The 13,250-nt window shown below is 43.8% G+C and overlaps 1 protein-coding gene across 2 annotated transcripts in view; it reads right to left on the bottom strand.

The window, feature by feature from the left end:
- Positions 1–13,250, bottom strand: part of CLIC5 (chloride intracellular channel 5) — a 108,150-nt gene that overhangs the window by 94,450 nt on the left and 450 nt on the right. Inside the window, exon 1 of one of the 2 annotated variants that reach the window (XM_058183657.1) lies at positions 13,094–13,222. The exons of the other annotated variant lie outside the window; for it this stretch is intronic. Coding sequence (XP_058039640.1) covers positions 13,094–13,111 — 18 coding nt within the window. The 5' untranslated portion in view covers positions 13,112–13,222. Of the gene's footprint in view, positions 1–13,093; positions 13,223–13,250 lie in introns of those variants that run through there. 2 annotated transcript variants of the gene reach the window in all.

The raw sequence follows: 13,250 nt of genomic DNA on the forward strand, positions 1-13,250 counted from the left end.
ACCCTCGACAACTTGGTGCCCCTTTGTCTCCGCCTCGATGCCCGTCTGCAACGGCGACCGTCCCGTCGCACCCCCCGGGACCCTCCGTCGACATCTGCACCCCCACTTCCTGCACCACCAGCACCCAGGGTCGCCCCACGTTTTGTAACCACTGCGGAAGAGCCCATGGAGTTGGGAGCGGCCAGACCTCGTCTAACAGCCCAGGAGGCGGAACCGGGCGCCAAGGGGATTGTGCCTGTACTGTGGGAGCCCGGCCACCGCCGCTTCTTGCCCCAGAAAGCGAAGTGGGGCACGCACGCCGGTCCCGAATCACAGCGTGACCAATCGGAAGCGGAGCAGGCCCGACCTCAGGGAAACCCTAGGTCGGGCACGTACTAAGCCCCCACTGGACGTTGCGGAAGTAGACTCTGGGCCCCCTCGGCATCTGATTCTGGACACACGGATATGGTTGGGGAACCAGTCGGACGGGCTCCAGGCGCATGCGCTGGTGGACTCAGGGGCCACAACAAACTTTATGGACCAGGCCTTTGTGACCCAGTTTGCGGTCCCCGTGGTTCCGGTGGACCCTCCGATGCGGGTAGAGACAATTGATGGACGAGAACTGGTGTCCGGCCCCATTAAATTCGCCACCCAGCCTTTGCGCCTGGCTATTGGGGACCATGAGGAGGCGATCCAGTTTTATGTCACGGCGGACCTTCATCCCGGGCTTCGCCACACTGACAGCTCCACTTACCCAGCTCCTCAGGAAGAAGATTGCATTCCGGTGGGGTCCCCCGCAGCAAGAAGCATTCACAGCCCTCAAGAAAGCCTTCGTCACGGAACCCGTCCTGAGGCATCCCGACCCGCTCCGGCCTTTTGTGGTGGAAACGGACGCGTCCAATGTGGCTCTGGGAGCGGTGCTGCTACAGGCTCCGACGAATGGTGGCACACTTTTTCCCTGCGCTTACTACTCCCGGAAACTCAACCCTTCCGAGCGCAACTACACTATCTGGGAAAAAGAGTTGCTGGCTATCAAGGCTGCATTCGAGGCTTGGCGACACCATCTGGAGGGGCCCGACATCAGGTGGAGGTCGAGCGGACCATCGGAATCTCGAGCACCTCACCACAGCTCGGAAGTTAAACCAGCGGCAGATCCGGTGGTCGTTGTTTTGCCGGTTCAACTTCCGCGTGACCTACATTCCCAGCGGTCACAACCGGAGGCGGATGCCCTGTCCCGCAAGCCAGAGTACCTCTGCGCCAGGACCCCTTCCTCCACGGACAGTGCTGCCGGCAGAAGCCTTGGCCGCAGCACGGGAGCCAGTGGACTTGCGGGCCCAGGTGCGAGAGGCGCAGCGCCAGGACGCCTGGTCGCAGCAAAGGAGAGCGGAGGTGGGCCCCACGTCTCCTTGGACCTTGGAGGAGGACTTACTCAAGTTTCAGGGGCGATTATATGTACCCACAGGACCACTCCGAGCCCTCGTCATGACCCAGTGCCACGACAACCCTGCAGCAGGACATTTTGGGTTCTTCAAGACCCTCCACCTGGTGACACGGACCTTTTGGTGGCCCCGAGTGCGGCATGATATACATGCCTACGTGACATCCTGCGTACCGTGCCGGCAAGCCAAGACCGCCACGGGGGCCCCCCCCGGGCTCCTCCAACCCTTGCCGACACCCGACAGACCCTGGGGGGCGATCTCTATGGATTTCCTGACAGACCTGCCGCCGTCCTCTGGGTTCACCACGGTGCTGGTGGTGGTGGACATGCTCACCAAGATGGCACACTTCATCCCATGCCGCGGACTGCCCACAGCCGCAAAACAGCCCGTCTCTTTCTGCAGCACATCTTCCGCCTCCATGGTCTACCGGACAGGGTGGTTTCGGACCATGAGTTCAGTTCACAGCCCGCTTCTGGAAGAGCCTGATGGCGCGTTGGAGGTGCAGGTATGTCTGTCGTCATCGCACCATCCGGAGACCGAGGGGGGTACAGAGAAGGTCATCGGTATACTGGAACAGTATCTCCGTTGCTTCATCAACCAGCAACAGGACAACTGGGCCGACTACCTATCTCTGGCGGAGTTTGCTTTTAACAACTCTCAGCACACCTCTACTCAGATGACCCGTTCTTTGCCAATGTGGGGTACCATCCGCGGCTCTTCCTCTGGCACCACCGGACTCTCCTGTTCCCGAACGCAGACCTTCCTGACGGAATTGCATGCGGTCCAACAGTTGGTACGCCAGCAGCTGAATCGGGCAAGGAGGACTACAAACGTCCGCTGACCGCTCCCGACGGGCAACGCCCCGCTGGCAGTTGGAGACCGGTGTGGCTCTCCACCAAACACCTCCCGTCCGACCGGCCGGTAAAGAAGTTGGACCACCGATTCATCGCCCGTTCCTGTCGAGGCAGTCATCAACCCGGTAGCCTACCGACTGACCCTGCCACGATCCATGCGGATCCACCCGTTTTCACCGGTCCCTTCTGGTTCCTGAGGCCACACCGAGTCCCCTTCGGTGCCCAACAGCACCCGTCACTGTCGCCGAGGACGGGTCGGAGGAATCTGAAGTCCACAGCGACGAGACTCTCGCTGGCTAAAGGGTCGCTTCCAATATTTGATCGCGTGGAAGGGATACGGGACTGATTTCTCCTGGGTAGATGCCTCCGGCGTTCATGCCCCTGACCTGGTGCAGGCCTTCCATGAGCAGAACCCAGCCCGACCGCATCCCGATCGTCAGCCCGGGGAAGGGCCCTGCGGTGAGGATAGTGTTGTGACCCAGGTTCCTGGACCCAGACTCCTGGACTCGGATGATTCAGAAAATGAGGAGAAGACCTGGCAAGCCCTGTTTCTCTTGAGCCCTCTCCTCCCTGGCACCCACTCAAAGGGAGGGGCCGGCCGCCTGATTCTCCCGGCCTTCTTCTGATTTGGCAACGCCCCAAGAACAGTTTTGGAGGGACGCAAGATTACGAAGGCTTGATCGACGTGCGCAGCAGCGGAAGAGTTGGGACAAAGCCAAGTCATAATTGTCATGCAGTGACATCTGCAGAGACTATAAATAGGAGGCGGGACTTCCTGGTTTTTTGTCTCGGACAAAGCAATGAATTTGGCGCGAGCTAACTATTTCATGGAGGGAAGAATATATTCGTGAGTAATTCTGGCCTTATCTATAATTTCCTCGTTATCTCCAGAAACTTGGCAGGCCCGTGGGTAGACGTGGCCAGGACATGTATCTATGTAAATAAAAGGAAAAAAAAAGGAAGGCCTCTGACGGACTCTTTGCTGGGAGTATTGGGGGAAGGGAAACAGAACATGATGAGAATATTTATTTATTTTTATTTATTTATTTCTTTTTGTCACAACAGTATACACAAACAATTGTCATAGATAAAACAACTTATCTTGAAGCGTATATAAGTAAAAAAATATATGCATCAACTATATTAATTTGATATAATGAAGGGAACAATAGGACAGGAACGGTAGGCACTTTTGTGCTCTTATGCACGCCCCTTATAGCCCTCTTAGGAATGGGGTGAGGTCAGTTGTAGACAGTTTTTGGTTGAAGATTTTGGGATTTTGAGTAGAGACTATGGAGTCAGGTAATGAGTTCCAAGCATTAACAACTCTGTTACAGAAGTCATATTTTCTGCAATCAAGTTTGAAGCGTTTGACATTTAGCTTGAATCTATTTTTTGCTCTTGTAATATTGCGATTGAAGCTGAAGTAGTCTTTTATAGGAAGGATATTGCAATAGATGATTTTGTGTGTTAAACACAGGTCATGTCGAAGTCGACGGAGTTGTAAATTTTCTAATCCCAGGATTTCAAGTCTGTTGGTATAAGGTATTTTGTTGTTTTCGGAGGAGTGAAGAACTCTTCTAGTAAAGTATTTCTGGACTCGTTCTATTGTATTTATGTCAGAGATGTGGTATGGGTTCCAGATGGATGAGCTGTATTCAAGAATAGGTCTGGCAAATGTTTTGTATGCTCTAGTTAGTAGTGTAGAGTTTTTAGAAAAGAAGCTGCGTAAAATTAGGTTTACAACTCTTAGGGCCTTTTTTGCTATGTAGTTGCAGTGGGCTTTGGCATTAAGGTCATTTTTTTTTTTTGTTTACATTTATATCCCGCCCTTCTCCGAAGACTTAGGGCGGCTTACAGTGTATAAGGCAATAGTCTCATTCTATTTGTATATTTTTTACAAAGTCAACTTATTGCCCCCCCAACAATCTGGGTCCTCATTTTACCTACCTTATAAAGGATGGAAGGCTGAGTCAACCTTGGGCCGGGCTCGAACCTGCAGTAATTGCAGGCTGCTGTGTTCTTAATAACAGGCTTTTACCAGCGTGAGCTAAACCGGCCCCTTGATATGAGAACTCCAAGATCTTTGACAGGGTGGGGGTCATCAGTTAGGTAATGTCCATCAAGTTTGTACTTGATGTTAGGGTACTTTTTTCCAATATGTAAGGCTGAGCATTTGCTGGTTGAGATTTGGATTTGCCAAGTTTTAGACCAATCGGAAATTAAGTCGAGGTCTTCTTGAAGGGTAGAAGTATTATTAGTGGTATTAAATAGTTTGACATCATCAGCAAAGAGAACACAATAACTTGAGATGAGGTCACAGAGATCATTTATGTATAGTATGAAGAGTGTTGGTCCAAGAACACTACCTTGGGGAACGCCACTTTTGACAGGAACAGGATTTGATATAGCGTTGCCAATTTTGACCACTTGTTGTCTGTTTGACAGGAAGGCATTTATCCAATTGTGAAGAGGTCCCAAAATGCCGTAGGATTTTAGTTTGAGGAGTAGTTTAACATGTACTACTGAATCAAAAGCTTTGCAGAAGTCTATGTAGATTGCATCTATTGCTTTTCCTTGATCAAGGTTTGTAGTCCATATGTTTTTGCAGTGGAGAAGTTGTAGATTACAAGACATTTTTTTTCTGAAACCAAATTGTTTATTAGAGAGAAGATTGTTTGTTTCGAGATGGAGTGTAATGGATTGATTTATGATGGATTCCATTACTTTGCATGAGACACAACATAGAGAGATAGGTCTGTAATTTTCAGCAAGGCTTGGATCTCCTTTCTTGAAGATAGGGATGACTGTGGGTAGAGACCAGAGTTTTGGAAGGGAACTAGTTTTGAAAGCTTTATTAAAGATTATGCTTAGGGGTTCAGCTATATTAATTGAAAGTTTTTTTAAAAAAGTATGCACATAGTCCATCTGGTCCAATAGATAATGATGGTTTCAGGTTGCAAAGGGCTTTTTCAACATTATCTTCTGTGAAGTCTATATGTATTAGGTCGTTGTTATCTTCTGTGGAGTCTATAAGTGTTAAGTCGTTGTTAACATTTTTGATACGATTGAGGAATGTTGGATATGAGCCATCACTGTTTACAAAGACTGAGCCGAAGAATGTGTTAAAGAGGTTTGCTTTAACTGTTTCGTCAGTACATTCTTTGCCGTTAGGTTCTTTTAGTGGTGGAATGGATCTTGTTTCTTTAAGTTTATTGTTCACAAAATTATAAAAAGCACGACTGGAACTGGTGCGTAGAACGTCTTCTTCTTGTTTAGTGTGGTAAGTGTTACATTCTGTTTTTATTTGGTTGCAAATATTTTTGTAGCGGTTTTTGAAGTTTGCTACATAACCCTTTTTGTTTTTTTTCCAGAGGGATTTTTTTTTGGATTGCAGCTTTTTTATTGATATGGGAAATTTGCTTTTCCTTTTGATTTTGGTGATGATTTGTGGTACATATAGTTTGATGATTTTATTGATTTCAAGTAGGAATACTTTATAGTGGTCTTCTGTAGTGATACAGGTTGAGAATAGATTTTGCCAATCTCTCAAGAAATGAGAGATCATTGTTTATAAGGTCATAGTTGGCTTTTTTAAAATTGTAGTTTGGAGTACTATTGTTGAGACGATTTATGCAAGGGCGTATGTTTAGATAAAAGTCTATCATACAGTGGTCACTGTTGGAAAAGGGTTCTTTTACTTGTAGTCCATAAATTGAGTTTGCGTTATTACAAAAGATGAGGTCAAGGCAGTTCATGAGTCTAGTATTGTTAGTTACTAGTTGTTCAAGGCCTAGGTTTGTAACTGCGTTGTATAGTGTAGTATGGATTGGTTCGGTTGTACATTCATTTGTTATCCAGTTTATAGAAGGTAGATTTAGGTCTCCCAGAAAGATGAGAGGATATGGGCAAGAGGAAGCCCATGTTAGTAGTGAGGTTAACATATTTGCATGAACGATGTCGTAGTCAGGGGCTCTGTAACATAGTATGAATCTTAGTGTGGTATTGGTGGACAGGTCACATACAATAGTTTCAGGTAGAGAGAGTTTATGTGCAACTTGAATATTTTTTAAGTTCAGTGATTTTTTGTAAAAAATAGCTACTCCACCACCTCTGCGGTGATCACGATCTGATCGAAGGACTTGGTATTCTTTGTTTGAAATAATGGAGTCAGTGAAGGATGAGTTTAGCCATGTTTCACAAACAAATATGATGTCAAATGTACCATTGTTTAATAAGAGGATAAATTCAGGTAATTTGTTTACAATACTTCTTGCATTTAATAATTTACATTTGAGACCTGTAGAATTAAGTGTAGGAGAGGTAAGGGGCGTGCATACCTAGTTTTGATTGGTAGTTGATTGAGGGTTTTTTGTAACAGGTGGTAGATGGTAGGTTGGTTGAGTAATGAGTGGTTGATCGTTGGGTGATTGGAGTTTTTGAATGGGTGGTTGAGGATTTGATCAGGAAATATGATCAGGAAAATATCAGAATGTGCAGAAATGAATAGACTAATGCTAGCAATTAAGGAGAAAGAACAAACTGAGTATTACATGACATGGGACTTATTTTATCAATGGTTAGATAACAAAAATGGAAGTTAGAAAAAGGGAAACAAAAGAAAAAGATTAGTGAAATAAAGAAGATACGTTAAGAGAAAGAATCAAATATTATGATTATTTTGTTTAATATTATCATTTTAATATTAAAATTAAAAAATGTATTAAAAAACCCAAATTGTTAAATCATGAAAGGCTATCCTCAGTGCTAGTATACTAGCCATGAGTGACTGAAAAATGCAGAGGGAAATTTGTACTAATTCTTCTATAGGATACTAAACTTAGCATAAATGAATATTAAATATGTTTAAAGATGATGGCATCACTCTTGACACATTCCTTTGCCAAGGCTAGTTTAAATGCGCTTAAGTGTGAAGTGATTGTGATAGGAATAGACAAGGGATAAACAATAATCACCCACCAGATAGTTGAAGACAGATGTGACTGAAGACAGAATAAGCATCAATGACGGAAGGTACAAATCATAGTTCAGTAACACAGGCTGGGAGAGAGGCTGGTACAGAAGACTGTTTTCAAGACAATAGAACATAATGGACAATCCAGTGATCTCAGGCGTGCATACATACGCACAGAAACGCTAAGCTCTTCAGTTCAACTCTTTATAGGATTAAACTTTTCATGCCCATGGAAGACTTAGCACAATCATATAAAAAATGAAAGGGGAAAAAAACCTAGGGCACCAAAAGGAAAAGATTTACAAGTCATATGTTAGCTCTCTGGATCAAGAATGTAAAGTCCCAACTAGCACATATGACACTAGAGAAACTTTTCTCTATCCAGAACCCTGCCAGACAAAAATGTCCTCTTCTGTCTCATGGCATGATTAACTTCGGTCTTGATGACCAACTTATTTCTATATTTAGCATACTGGATGGTAGGCTAGAAAATTATAGATTTCAGATGGTTAGCAAAGGAACCAGATAAGCAAACAAACTATGTTACATACTATATTTGACCAGTAGATGGAGATGTACTGGTACATTTGGATGTTTGTTTGGCTCAGTATCAGTTTGCTAGTCTGTAAACTGTTATGCAACTATGCCACCAGTCCACTTCATCTGACAGCTAGTTCGGTCATAAAACAACACTGTTTTTCTGATTTTATTTATTTATTTGCATTGGCGGAAACTTCCCACTTCAGTTTCTCACTACCTTCACTGTTTCATAGCTGACATGTTCTCCCCGGTTACCTAGCCCATAATTTGATACCCTGCACATAGTTCATGTTTCAGTGGATTTGATCCTCGGCCAGTGTTTTATCTTTAGCTGTAAAGTCATAGTTTCTTTCTCTATAGGGGGCTTTTTCCTGAGAAGCTGAGTCACAGGACCTAGCGGTTTTTTTTTTAATATTTAGTACTGAAACATTTCCAAGAGACATCTGATCCAAAGATTAAAGAAGAAACTGAGAAATTCAATCTCTTTCTGAACATCAAAAAGACCAAGTTCATGGCCACCGTGAAGAATGGAAATATAAAAATAACTGGCAGTGAAGAGATCAAATGAGTTTTCGTAGATTGATGAAAGTATGCAGTTCAGAAATAAACTGTCAAATTGTATTGAGTTGCACAGCATTGATGAGCATGAGTATGTAAAGCAAGGGTATCAGCCCAGCAGCTAAATGCAGATTAGTCCATGCTATTGTATATCTCATGCCACCAACAGTTGCAAAACTTGAATCATGAAAAAAAAAATAACAAGAGAAAAACTGACTTCTGCAAGCTGTGGGGTTGGGGCAGGCTCATGCACATTCCTTGGACAACAAAGGTGGCAAACAAACAAGTATAGGAATAAAACCTGACATATCACTGCAAGGCAAAAATCACAAAACTCTGCTTTACTTACTTTGGCCGTGTCATGTGATCACACTCATGGAAAGGACAGTTAGACAGTTATGTTTGGAATGGTCAGTACTAAAATAAACAAATCACCAAAACCACAGTGGCTAGACACTATCAATCCACTAGACAGAGCATAAAACAAGTGAAGTAAGCTATTCAAGATTAAAATATATGGAAGGAATTGGTCCATAGAAGTGCCTAGAATCAGACATGATTGAACGGATAGCATCATCATCATGCCCAACCCACCCATTCTCCCTGACCTGATAAAACATCAGCCAGATGAGCATGTCAGATTAACAGAGTTGGAAGGGACTTTGTACATCATCTAGCCCAAGCAGAAGACCCTACACCTGTCATGGTGAACCTATAGAACGTGTGCCAGAGATGGCACGCAGAACCCTCTCTATGGGCACGCGTGCCATTACCAGCTGCTCTTCCAGGTTCGGTCGCTCACATGAGCGCCAATCAGGTGGTTTGGTGCACATGTGCACCGGCCAGCTGCTCTTCCGGGTTCTGACACGCATGCATGCCTGCCAGCTGGACTGCCGGCGAGCATGTGCACACCAGAACCCAGAAGAGAGCAGCTGGCTGGTGCGCATGTGCACGACGGAACTCAGAAGAGCAGCTGGCCGCCACATGCATGCGCTGCTGCTCTCTTTCAGGTTCTGGCGCTCTGGCACGTGCACGCTCCAGTTTTGGCATTCGGTGCCGAAAAGGTTAACCATCACTGCCCTACACCATTTCTGACAGATGGCAATCCAGTCTCTTCTTGAAAGCCTCCAGTGATGAAGCTCCCACGACTTCCAAAGGCAAGCTGTTCCACTGGTTGATTGTTCTCACTGTCAGAAAATTTCTCCTTATTTCATGCGAGCATGCAACTCTTCCAGATATTGTGAAGAAACTGAAAAACGATTATTGTGTAGTATAATGATGAAGATGTTGGATCAAGAGCTGAGAGACTTGGCTTTCTAGTCTATCCTCAGCCACAGAAGCTCACTAAATGAATTTGGATCAGTCACTTTCCCTCTTCATAATCTACTTCACTTAACGGGGTGAGCTCCCATTACTTGCCTCAGCTTCTGCCAACCTAGCAGTTCGAAAGCACATAAAAAATGCAAGTAGAAAAATAGGGACCACCTTTGGTGGGAAGGTAACAGCGTTCCATGCGCCTTTGGCATTTAGTCATGCCATGATCACGGAGACTTGTTCGGACAGGGCTGGCTCTTCGGCTTTGAAACAGAGATAAGCACTGCCCCCTAGAGTCGGGAATGACTAGCACATATGTACAAGGGGAACCTTTACCTTTAATTTACTTCCCTAGGTGGTTGTGCTGCACTGTTGTGTCTTGCCCGCCCTCAGAGCAGCCGGGGCCTTCTTACCTGCTCCCCAACACTGAGGAATGTATGCCTTCCGGCCCAAGTCCTGGCTCCATGCCCCCACAAACTGCAGAAGAAGGAGCATCTCCCTGCCCCAGCCCTGACTCCATGCCCAGGCAAACGGAGCAGCTAGACCCCTCCCCCTCATCCACAGCAGGTGAGCCTGAGGAGGGTTTACTCCCAAGAACAGCTGATTGGAGTGACCCTCGCATCAGAAGATTGGAGAGGCGGAGGCAACAGAGGGAAGGGAGGGGCAGGCCTTAATGAGTGCTGAGTCATGGAGCCACACCCCATGGCCTATATAAAGGAGCTACTTTCTGGCAGTCTCTGAGTCAGGCAAAAGTCAAACTTATCTTGCTGAAGTCACTTACTGGTCTCCTGCCTGCTCTGAGGACTTTGCTAGGACTTTGGGCAGAGCTGCAGAGGTAAGCCTGATTCGGATTTCCCGGACCCAGCCGTCAGCGGAGGAGTGGGACACGACATGCACACTTATGAGACAAATGCTATGTACACTATCTTCAGAAAAAATGTAGACTATAACTCTAGTAAACAATGTTATGATATCTGATCTAAATTATAATTTAAGAATAAATTAATATTAAAATAGCAAAATATTAAGTTTAAATTAAAAAATGAAATAAAAAGGTGAGCAAAAGCCAAATGACTGATTTTTGCCCATGCTGAAGAATTTTAACTACCTGCCTATGCCTTTGATCCATGAAGCACCGTCCATGGCTTGTATTTTTGAAGGAAGCCAAGGTCAGAAGCCAAGAAGCCACCAGAGCTTCTGACTGCAATACTTTGGGGAAAACAAGTTGGAAAACTATCAACCGAACAACAAAGATTGAGTATCATTTTTGGGAATTTCAAACTGGGGTGACTTATGAATTTGATTGTTAGCACTTACAAATACTTCTAACATGACACTGTAATCTGAAAGTCTGATTTGATTAAAACACTACTTTGTAGACACATATAGAAGTCATTACAATATGCTTCTTAAAAGAAGACTGAATAAATACTAGCAAAATAAAAGAAACTGTGCATGGGAACAAGCCTACTTTGAACGGAGGAGGTACATAAACATTTTTGCCTGTCTTATGCTTTACTCATATTCAAAAACTAGTATAGTGGCCTAATCCTTCTAGCTGTATTTTCCTATACAGTTCATGATATTTTTCAGTGAGACAGATAGCATTAAAACATCTATCTACTCCAATTTTGGACCCAGACATAATACATGTACGTCCTCAATTTACAACCATTCATTTAGTGGCTGTTTGAAGTTACAATGTCCCTGGAAAAAAGTGACTTATGACTGTTTTTCATACTTGAAATCGTGGTCATGTGTTCAAAATTCAGATACCTGGCATTCGACTGTTGCAATGTCCTGGAGTCATATCACCACCTTTGGCAACCTTCTGACAAGCGAAGTCAATGAGAAAGTCAGATTCACTTAACCATGTTATTAACTTAACTACAGTGATTCACTTAACTGTGGCAGAAAAAGTCATAAAATGGGGCAAAACTCACTTAGCAACTGTCTCTCTCAGCAACAGAAATTTTGGGCTCAATTGTGGTCATAAATCAAGGATTATCTGCACATTTGTATAAATGGCATAAATGGAACTCGGTTATTTTCATTGCCATGAGATGCCAAAGTGATGTTTTCACTGCTACTGTTTCCTACTAATCTTGCAACTGAATAAGTTTATTTTAGTAGCACATTTAAAGTGTATTCAGGCAGAGATTCCTTGTTGATACTATTAAGAGGTGACCACCTGGTAAGAGAGGAACCTGCAGATATTTTGAACCTCTAATTCTCCACAACCTATTTTTCTCTTTCCTAGGTTCTGAGAATTCCAAAATCACTTAATAAACTTAACCCCCTTGGGTGATCTCCTTGTCCTTTAATTTTAAAGAAAATAGCAGCAGAAGTCAATTCATGAAAAAAGTATTTATATTTCATCTGGAAAGCCTAGATATTCTCAGAAGAATTGCTGCAGACTGATTGCATTCTTGCATTGTTCAAACATGAGCTCAGTTCTCTCAGGCAGCTGTGTTCCTTGTACCTAATTTCAAAACTACAGAAGAGACTTTCAACAATTTTGGTATTGGGGAAGAGGATGACTGCTTTTATTTAAGCTGGAAATTTAAATACTAAAATGGAAAAGATAGTGGAATTGTTTTTGTAAAAATTACTGAGGAAGTTAAGTGCAACTTAAATAAATAAATAAATAAATTAAATAAAATAAAATAAATAAATAAATGAACTTCAGCTTCCTAAATAAGAAGAGGGCTAATTACAAGGGTGGAGAAATAACTAAGTTTGCAAGAGATTTTATTGACACACTGTCCTGAAGGGGCCCATATAGTTGATAACATTTGACTTCAGTATTAAAAACTACCTGTAATTACCAACTTCTAATCTCTATCCCCAATCATGAATCTTCCAGATTTTGCCATAATTAAGCTATAAATGACTTTTTTTTTTAACTTTCATGGACCAGAAGTCTTCTTCCTACTAAGTATCAGCAGTAGGAAAACTTGTCTATTAACTAGCAGGAAAAAAAGTTCTAGCTTGGGAGACGGGGAAGGCAAACAATTTCTTGCAGAGGTAAGAATCCAACTGAGCAACTTAAACTAGCTATCTGGGGGAATTCAATTTATCTGCTTGAATTCTTGATTGCCACAAATAAATGCTATAAATAAAATATATGAAATAACAGATCTATTGAGTATTGGTTCAGCAGTGAAGGTGATAGGTGCTTAAATTGATTGTGATCAAATTTTTGCAATTTTTGGGGTAGTGGTTTGGGGAACAGTGATTGCTAATGAATTATTAAACTTCTTACAAAATTGCATTTTGAGAAATATTACAAGAGTCTTGTACTCAAGGAGATGGTGCTAGACTTCCGGAAAAAGAGACAGGAACCTGCCCCACTTTACATTAAAGGGGGGGGGCTGTGCGGAGAGGGTCTCCCCTTTCAAATTCCTGGAAGTCCATCTTAGTGAAGATCTCACCTGGAAAAATAATACCATCCAGGTGGTCAGGAAGGCTCAAAAGAGACTCCAATTCCTCAGGATCTTGCGGAAAAACAAGGTGGAACAACGGCCTCCTGACGTCGCCACAATGCCACTACGCAATCCCAAATCGCATTGCTTTTTCCTTATTGTCTGT

This window comes from Ahaetulla prasina, chromosome 1, assembly GCF_028640845.1.
Source record: "Ahaetulla prasina isolate Xishuangbanna chromosome 1, ASM2864084v1, whole genome shotgun sequence".
NCBI classification, from domain to species: Eukaryota; Metazoa; Chordata; class Lepidosauria; order Squamata; family Colubridae; genus Ahaetulla; species Ahaetulla prasina.